The sequence below is a fragment of the Petaurus breviceps genome, unplaced genomic scaffold (assembly GCF_028583685.1).
Source record: "Petaurus breviceps papuanus isolate PSGF00001 unplaced genomic scaffold, PetGlider_PUasm1.0 90925, whole genome shotgun sequence".
Taxonomy (NCBI): domain Eukaryota; kingdom Metazoa; phylum Chordata; class Mammalia; order Diprotodontia; family Petauridae; genus Petaurus; species Petaurus breviceps.
In genome coordinates this window covers 10,671,061-10,681,110 of record NW_027187380.1, presented here as the reverse complement: position 1 = coordinate 10,681,110, position 10,050 = coordinate 10,671,061, and the positions used below count along the sequence as shown (strand labels likewise).

The 10,050-nt window shown below is 37.2% G+C and overlaps 1 protein-coding gene across 3 annotated transcripts in view; it reads left to right on the top strand.

Annotated features, from left to right (window-relative positions):
• Positions 1 to 10,050, top strand: part of TEX2 (testis expressed 2) — a 172,902-nt gene that overhangs the window by 47,283 nt on the left and 115,569 nt on the right. For all 3 annotated transcript variants that reach the window (XM_069076292.1, XM_069076290.1, XM_069076291.1), the window contains one exon: positions 4,350 to 5,980. In XM_069076292.1, coding sequence (XP_068932393.1) covers positions 4,388 to 5,980 — 1,593 coding nt within the window. In that variant the 5' untranslated portion in view covers positions 4,350 to 4,387. The remainder of the gene's footprint in view (positions 1 to 4,349; positions 5,981 to 10,050) is intronic.

Sequence of the window (10,050 nt, the reverse complement as noted above, 5' to 3'; positions counted from 1 at the left end):
GATAGATAGATAGATAGATAGATAGATAGATAGATAGATAGATAGATAGATAGATAGATAGATAGATAGATAGATAGATGAATACTTATAAAACTGGCAGGCTGTGATGTCATTTAATATCTGCAATTATTGGCTTAAGCATTTCATAGTTATGAATGAATTACTAGAAAAACATTTTACTAGTCTCTTCTCAGATATAACTGATCCAGTCCTTCTTAGTAGAAGACTTTCATGTATTTACTACCAAAAGATAAGTATACCAGTGACCCCTCTAGATATAAGCCAAATACAAACCATGCACATCTTGTATAATTTAGAGGGGGAGAAAAGAAAACAATATGTCAGTGGGGTTCATAGAACAAATCATAGAAACAACCAGTGACAATGAGACATACCAAATTTTTGAGAGGCAGCCAAAGCAGTCCGTAGGGGAAAACATATCTCTTAAAAACTTTTTTTAGTAAAAGATAGAGAGCAAATTAATGAATTGGTTGTGCAACTAAAAAATAAAAACAAAAACACCAGCCCAGAAAAGCAATTAAGTAAGAACTCCAATTAAACACCAAAATAGAAATCCTCAGAATCAAGGAAGAAATTAGCAAAATTGCAAGCAAAAAATCATTGACTTAATAAATAAAACTAGGATTTGTTTGGGTTTTTTTTTTTGCTTTGGAGGGGGAAGGTAGGGCAATTGGGTTAAGTGACTTGCCTAAAGTCACACAGGTAGTGTGTCAAGTGTTTGGGGACGGATTTGAACTCACGTTAGTTTGACTCCAGGGCTGGGGCTGCCCCTAGGATTTGGTTTAAAAAAAAATGCAAAAAGTAAAATAGGAAAACCATTAGCTAATTTGACTTTAAAAAAAAGCCAAATTACCAGTGTCCAAAAAGAAAAAGATGAACTCAGCCAATGAAACAGAAATAAAAGAAATTAGGAATATTTTTTTTTGCTCAGTTATATGCCAATAAAACTGATAAGTATAAATGAAATGAATAAATGTTTGTGAGAAACTAAAATATGCAGATTAAAAGAACAAGAATAGAAAACTCAATCTAGTCTTAGAAGAATAAATTGAACAAACCATAAATGAACTTTCAAAGGAAAAAACTTAAGGACCAGACAGCTTTATAAGAGAATTCTGTCACATATTCAAAGAACATTTGATTTCAATATTATACAAACTTAAAAAAATAAAATAGCAAGTCCTACCAAATTCCTTCTATGATACAAATATGGTCTTGTTGTTTAACCTTGGGAGAGTCAAAACGGAGGAAAAAACCTATAGACTAATATCCCTAATGAGTACAATGTAAACATTTTAAATAAAATATTAGCAAGAATATGGCAGCATTTCAGAAATATTATGTACTAAAACCAGATTGGAATACAAAACTGGTTCAATATTAGTAAAACATAAATTAGTATTAGTAACAAAAGCAACAAGATCATGTGATTATATTAATAGATGAAGAAAAGGCTGTTGAGAAGTTTAAACACTCATTCCTATTGAAAATTACTAGAAAATATGGGAATAAATGAATCTTTCTTAACTATGATGAGTGGTATCTTAATTGAAACCAAGAATCAGCATTCTATGTCATGGGGATAAAGTAGAGGCCTTTCTAATAAGGTCATGGGTAAAAGCAAGGATATTTGTTTTTATCATTACTATTCAAAATAGTGTTAGAATTGCTAGCTATAACAATAAGACCAAAAAATTGAGGGAAATAAGCATAGACAAATAAAATGATCACTTTTTGCAGATGATTTACTTAGGGAACCCTAGAGAGTCAACTAAAAACTAATTGAAACAATTCACCAACCTTGTAGGATGCAAAATAAAACCCACATAAACCATTAATATTTCTGTAATTACTAGCAAAATACAGCAGAAAGACACTAGAAAGAGAAATTCCAGAAATTATAAAATGCTTGGATTTCTCCTTACCAAGACATACACAGGAAATACAGACATCATTACAAAACATTTGTTACACCAATAGAGATCTTCACATTGGTAGGCTAAGCCAGTATGATAGCAATGACAATACTACCTAAATTAATTTACTTATTTAGTACCATGCCATTCAGACTACTAAAAGGTTATTTTATGGAGTTAGAGAAAAAAATAAGTGTAATCATTCAAGGATCATTTCTGACTTTGTAATGTAAAATTGAAATGCTTTTGCATGAATAAAATTGTAGCTAGAATTCAGAGAGAAACAGTTAATTGGTTTAAAAATCTTTGCATCAAATATCTCTGAAAAAGGTTAACTATCCAAGATATATTGGGAACTGATAAAAAGTATTTATGAACAAGAGTCACTCCTCAGTGGATCAATAGTTAAAGGTTATAAACAGGCAATTATTAATAGACATATGAAAGAAAGCTTTTAATCACCAATAAGAGAAACACAAATTATAACATCTCTAAGATTTCATCTCATACCATTCATATTGGTAAGGGTGACAAAAGACAAGAATGATAAATGATGGATCTGTGAGAACACTAAGGAGGCACTAATGATCAATCAGACAACAAGTATTTATTAAGCACCTACTATATGCTAGGCACTTTGAATGTTGGTATAGCTATTCAGTAATTCTACCATTCTGGAAAACAGTTTGAATTACACTGGAGTCCTTAAATAGCTCTGGGATACCACCAAACTCAGTTCCCACTGCTCCCAAATACAAAATCTGCTTTCTACCCAGTCTGGTCTCTTTACTGCCCTCTGAATACACCATGTTAAGCACCTGCCTCAGTCATACCTTTCCTGTCTGATTCAGTGCCTTCCTTGGACCTCTCTGCCCATCCATATCCTGCCCAACGTTCTTGATTGACCAGCTCAAGTTCTTCCATCTTCATGGGGCTTTCTCCGAGCATTTCAATAGTTACTCTGATATCTGTGTTTCTAGGGCACTTCTTACTTAGACCAGTCATTTGGCACTTAATCTTTTTATTTATTAATGATAGAGTTGAACAAGATGTTACAGGATGTCTTATAACATTTTTTATATTGCTATTTTGTTTGTAACTTTGTACTTGTGTGTTTATGAACATAACAATTTAAATTCCTAGAAAGTTAGACACCTTGTCTTCAATTTGTTGTAGGATTTGACATTGTAAGGCCTTCTGATCTAACCCTTTCACTTTATAGGTGAAGAAATAGTTACAAACAGGTGAAGTAATTTCCCTAAGGTCACACAAGTAAATGGCAGAATGAGAATTTAGACCCAAGTCTTATGACTCTAGATACATTTTTCTTTCCATGCAACACTGAAACTGCTTTCTCTTGTCTTATCCACAGTACTGATGGGCACATTTTGGGAACTAAGACACTAGTCAGGTGGCTCAGTATAGCTGTGATACAATAATTTATGTGTTCCTTTATTTGTCAAATTTTAAACTCATTTACAGTCATTTGACTTTGCCTTAATTCTCTTTAGGATATGGTTCCATGTGCTATTTATGTCTGCTGAGGCATTTTGTCTTCTTAATTAGCATATTAAAAAAATTAAACCCATGTATACTTGAAATCTTTACATACTTAGAAATTTTATTGCTAGTTCTTGTTTTATGATAAGATTTTATAAGCATTTGGGGATGAAAGACAAATGATTATAAATATCACTTTGAAAAGTTCATTTGAGGTAGCCTTCCTGAGTCTGGTTAGTTTCTTTAGATAAAAGAATACTGGTGAAATAATGTCATTTCAGGATTCTTCATGACCCCATTTTGTCTTGTTGGATTTCTGTATTGATAGCAGTGATGATGTCCAGTTTGCTAGTATACTAAATGCTGAAAAATGGAATTATTAATATAAACAAGCCATAGAAAAGAGGGGAAACCAAAAAAAGAGCTCAGCTGTCATGCAAGATTGAGGATGGTAGGGGGTGGGTAGGTGGTGCAATGAATAGAGCACTGGCCCTGGAGTCAGGAGGACCTGAGTTCAAATCTGGCCTTAGACATTTAACACAAAACTATCTGTGTGACTGTGGGCAAGTCACTTAACCACAATTGCCCTGCCTTCCCCCCTCCAAAAAAAAAAGCAAAAAAAAAAAAGAATGAGGATGCTAAAGTTCATAATGATGTTTGACTTAATTGATAAGAAAATACTTAATGATTTAATTTTCACTAAACAAATTATCATTAATATAATTATTTAATTTTTACCAAACAAATTATAGTTAATCCATAGAATTGAAGAATGGTAAATGTTTATTAAAGTAAAAGTATAATTGCCATTTCAAAAGAAGCTTTCTGAGTGATTTTTATCTGTAAATGTCAGTGTCTCTTTATGAGAAATTTGCCTTTTGATTTCTCTTTCTCCTAATGTTCTCTTCACAGAGCTTGAAACCGTGTGAAGGCAGTGAGCACAGACGGCAATGACAAGTCTGAATAGTAGCCATGCAGAGAAAACTAATGATATGCCAAAACCACCATCAACCCCCAAAGTACAGGTCCAAAGGTCACTTTCACGAGATACCATCACCATTCGCTTCTCAGCATCTGGGAAGGGGGAGAAAGAGGAGGAGGAGGAGTTCAGGGAACTTCCTGGTGAAGAGTTTGATGACCAAAGCATTGTAACTGCTCTTGAAGCCAAGGAAGACTTGTTCTTTGAACGTGGGCACCATGACTTTGCTGGCCCTGCTACCTCACCTGTCATGGCAGTTGTACAGTCTGTGTCCTCCCCTCCTCCTATTTTACCTGTTGCTGAGAATGCTGTAAAATCATTGGAATCCCCAGCGTCTTCTTCATCTGGTCCCATAGTGAGCTCACCCAGTGTATCATCTCTATCAGAGCAGAAAACCAGTTCCTCCTCTCCATTGTCCTCTCCTTCCAAGTCTCCTGTCCTGTCATCCAGTGCCTCTTCCTCCACCCTTTCTAGTACAAAACCCTTCATGAGCCTTGTCAAGTCCCTCTCAACAGAGGTGGAGCCAAAAGAATCCCCACAGACCCCCAGGCATCGGCACTTGATGAAAACTCTAGTCAAGTCTCTGTCCACAGATACTTCCAAACAGGAACTGGACACTCTATCCTATAAGCCACCTGACTCCAAACTGAATTTACACCTCTTCAAGCAGTTTACTCAGCCACGGAACACAGGGGGAGATTCCAAGACGGCTCCTTCTTCCCCACTGACTTCTCCCTCGGATACTAGATCCTTTTTTAAAGTGCCCGAAATGGAAGCTAAAATTGAAGATACTAAACGGCGCCTTTCTGAAGTCATCTATGAGCCTTTTCAGCTCCTTAGCAAAATTATTGGGGAGGAAAGTAGTAGCCACAGGCCCAAAGCCTTATCTTCAAGTGCTTCAGAGCTCTCCAATCTTTCCAGCTTGAATGGCCACTTGGAAAGCAATAACAACTACAGCATCAAAGAAGAGTGTGACTGGGAAGGTGACTGTGATGGAAGTGACTCTAATGTCAGTAGAAGTGAGTACCCTAAACCCTCTGAAGAATTGGTAAGGGAGGTGGAACTACAGGGCTCTCAAGTCAGCAGTGTCAAGGATTCAAGTGCAAAGACTGCCTCCTCGGTACTTGAAAAATGTTCTTTGTCTGCCTTAGTGAGCAAAGAAGATGAAGAGTTTTGTGAGCTGTATTCTGAGGACTTTGATCTGGATGCCGAAGAAGAAAATAAAACTGATAAGCCCCTAGACAGTTCTCTCAAGCCAGTAATGCTTGAGGAAAATAATACCGTACTTGACAGTGAACATGAAATGAATTTGTACATGCAGCAGCCTAAATTACCAGTGAAGACACTATGCTTACTTATTTTGTTAGTCTATGCGTACCTTATACTCCCTCTCCCCAGTTATGTGAGTGGACTCTGCTTGGGATTTGGTCTTGGATTTATGATTGCAGTCTGTGTGATTTGGTTTTTTACTCCGCCAAGTGCTCATAAATATCACCGGCTACATACAAGCCTAAAACACTGGAATACAGAATCTCTGGATATCAAAGAACCGGAAGTTCTGAAGGTGAGAATTCTTAACTGATCTTTTACTTAAGAAGCAAGTGATTGTGATTCCAGCATCCTTGAGACAGGTGAGCATCATTTAAAGTGGTAGTGTTCCAATGATCTCTGGAGATAAGAAGACAAGTCTACTAACCCTACTGTGTTACAAGATAGCGTATATAATGTACTTTTGTAAACTGTAGTTTATCTTAATTGTCAGTTTATGTGTTATGTGATTATTTCTTTTACTAGTACCTAGTAAAGAAGAAAGTAAAAAGAGAACCAGCATTTATGGAACTTGATAGAGAAGTGAAACAAGATTATCCTTCTAAATGTCAGGGCTTTAAAAGACACTCTTGTGAGTGCCTTACTTTTCCCCATCCTTGTAGGTAAGTGACACAACAAGTTGACCCTTTTTTTAGGGTGGAAACAGTATAGTCCTGAGTGTCTGAATGGCCTTGTGTGATCACAGTCATATGTTGTCACTCCCCTGAGCACCTTTAGTTGGTGACTCATAGCTCTGACACTTGAAGATTTAAAGAAGTGATCTTAGTGGTCTTGCTCAACTCAGTTACACAGCAGAAGTCTTTTCTGGAAGCCCAATAACCCATGGGCAGGTTTTCCATGTAAACTTCCTAGATGTTTGAAAGTCTTAGCATGTACAGTTTTGGCATCAAGGAATGCTGATATGGGGTGGCTAGGTGGCGCAGTGAATAGAGCAACAGCCTTGGAGTCAGGAGGACCTGAGTTCAAATCTAGCCTCAAACACTTAACCCAAAAACTAGCTGTGTGACCTTGGGCAAGTCACTTAACCCCAATTGCCCCCAAAAAGCAAAATAAAAATACTACTTTAGGGGTGGCTAGGTGGCACAGTGAATAGAGCACCGGCCCTGGAGTCAGGAGGACCTGAGTTCAAATCTGGTCTCAAACACTTAACACTTACTGAGTGAGTGACCTTAGGCAAGTCACTTAACCCCAATTGCCCCTCCAAAGAGCAAAAAAAAAAATGCTGATATGCTTGTAATACTAGCCTATAAGCCATAAACTTTTGCTGCTGTGAAGTAATCCGTAGGATCATAGATCAACAGCTGGAAGAGACTTTAGAGATTATCTGGTTCAGTCTCTTCATTCGTAGATGAGGAAAAAGAGACCCATAGAAATTTAGTGACCTGCTTCATGTCACTCAGAGTTAGTATTTGAACTCAGGGCCTATGACTGCATTCCTTGTTCTTTTTATTATGCTGTGCTGTGTAATTTAGTTCACAAAAATTCAACTTCTTTACTATGTGCACAGGCACTGAGGGAAATACAAAGTTTAGCTAAGATACAATCGACAGATATTTATTAAATACTTCCTTTGTGTCAGATATTGTGACAGGTGGCTGGAAACACAAAGTATAAAAATCAAAAATTAAACCGTTCCTATCCTCAGGGAGCTTACATATTCTCCAAAGGGATAACATATAGATATAATTGTACATACAAAATATATGCATATATATATATATATGTATACGTGTATGTGTGTGTGTGTTTTTGTGTGTGTGTGTGTAGTACTATTGGTGAAGAAAACACTTAGCAGCTGGAGGGAGGTCATGCTCAAGCTGACTATAGAAGGACTCTGTAGATTCTTATAGGCTGAGATGAGGAGAGAAAGCATCCTGGCCAGTGGAAAGATACAGACGTGGGAGATAATAATATTGTATAATATATAATAAATTATATAATATATAAATCTGTAGGCTCATTCACAGAATCTTTGAGGTCACATAAGTACTCCATTCTGTTCCCATGTGGTTTTGACTTCTTCCCCTAGGTCTCTAAATTGTGAAAGGTTTTCATTTCAAATAACCTTATGTGTGTGTGTATTGTATGTATGTATGTGTGTGTGTGTATTAACATAAAATAAATAAACAAGAGAGCAGAAGAAAGAATTTCAGAAAGGGACACAGTCAAACCAAAGCTATAATAGAACTAAAATTTAAAAAAAAACTTTTAAAAAACCAAGCTATGCATAGTGAAGATTCCTCGTCTCATATTACTAGGTGATATTTTTCTGTTCTTCTTTGTAAAGGAAAATGTTTATGTTTCATGCTCACCAAGTTCATAATAATAATAAGGAAATTTTTAATGAGAAAAAAAAGAAAATCACTTTGGCAGTGATGTGGAGGATAGATTGGAAGGAGGAGGGATTCAAGGAAGGGCAACCAATGAGGTCTCTAGAAACAGACCAATTAGGAGACCAGTTAGATGATTAGGAAAGCAAATACTGTAATCCAGATGAAAGGTGATGTGATTCTGAACTTGAGTGCTGACTCTAGAATGGAGAAAGAGATGGATTTGAGAGATACTGTGGAGGTAGAATTGAGAGGACTTAGCCATATGGGGGAGGGGAGAGGGCAGAGAATGATGATGACTGAGGTTACAAACCTCAGTTCATAAAGGGTGGTGGTGCCCTTGATAAAATAGAGAAATCTGGAAGAGGAGTGGGTTTGGAGGGAAAGAGAATGAGTTCTGTTGCAGACATGTTGATTTTGATGCTGATGGGACATCCAAGCCATGATGTCTATTGGTTTCTTAGGATTTATTGTCTGAGCCCACCTTGGAAATGTCCATTGGGCTTCTTGTGGTGTTGGACTGGCATTCAGGAGAGTAGCACTAGATGTATACATTCCTGGATCATAGATTTAGAGCTGGCTGGGTTTTCAAAGGCCATTAAGTTCAACCCACTCATTTTATAGATGAGGATGAGGCCCAGAGCAGTTAACTGCCTAGCCCAGGGCCACACAGCTAGTAAGTGTCTGGGGCAGGATTCAAACTCAGGTCTTTGTCTTCCATTACACCATGCTGTGTGTCTGGGATCTGGAAGTCATATGCAAAGAAATGGTGATTATACCTGTGGGACCTAATGAAGTCACTGAGAGAGAATGTAAAGAAAGAAGTGGGTCCTGGACAGAGAATGAGGTATACTCAGAGGTGGGTGTATGTGAGAGATAGATGATCATCCAGCAGAAGAGACTGAGAAGGGTCCTCTGACCTCATACAGCTTATGTTGGGAAATGTGATACTTACACAAATAGCTGTGACACAAAGCAAGTGCTTCAGAGGTGCCAAAACTGTGTTAGGAGAAATCTAATGAGGGGAAAGGTCATTAATGGCTGGGAGGGATCAAGGAAAGCCTCTGTGTCAGATCTTTTAGAAGGGCTCCTACCCCTGCAGTTGAGTAGAGCGAGATCACTAGTAAAACTTCCTTGAACCCTTTAGTATCATCAATTACTATAATAAGAGAGATTTCCAAGTCCAATAACTATTCACTGTGACCATGAATAAAGCATTTGACATATGCTGAATGACAGTTTTTACCTAGATAAAAATCTGCCTAACTCGAAGAGTGAGAATGAGTGATTCAATGCTCTTGAGTTTTTGGTGAAGAATTTTGCCTCATTTTTTCAATCATAGTTGAGATCAATATTCTTTTTATTTTCTTCTTTTGGTGATGATAATAGGAGTTCCACCTCTGACACATACTGGCTTTGTGGCCCTAGGCATATCATTTGATTTTTCTCTGTTTCAGATAATTCTCTAAGACTTTAAGTTGAAGAGAAGTGGCTGACCTGCATTGGTTAAGGAAGTTTCCTCTTTCCCAGTGAAGACACATATCCAGTCCCTATCCCTAATAATAAAAATAGAAATGCCAAATACATCTAGCCAAGGTTACTTGGAATGAAAAGGTTTCAAAATTTAGAGACGTAGGGGAAGAAGTCAAAACCACATGGGAACAGAATGGCATACTTAAGTTGCCTTAGAGATTCTGTGAGTCAGCCTGCAGAAGGAGGGTTCAAATTCCAGTATGTTTATTCAGTTACCATTGCAGTCATTTTTATCAGCCTGTGCAATAGTCCACAGGACACTGAACAAAAAGGAACCAATAGTCGGATAGCAACTTATCTTAGAACCATTTGTCTCTGAATGTCTTAGAAAAAAAGATGAGAAGGCAATAATCTTTATACCTCTGTGATAATTATCCTGAGTAGCAGCAGCTGACAGAGAAGGTGATAAGTAGGAATTAAACAGATAAGTAGGAATTCAGTA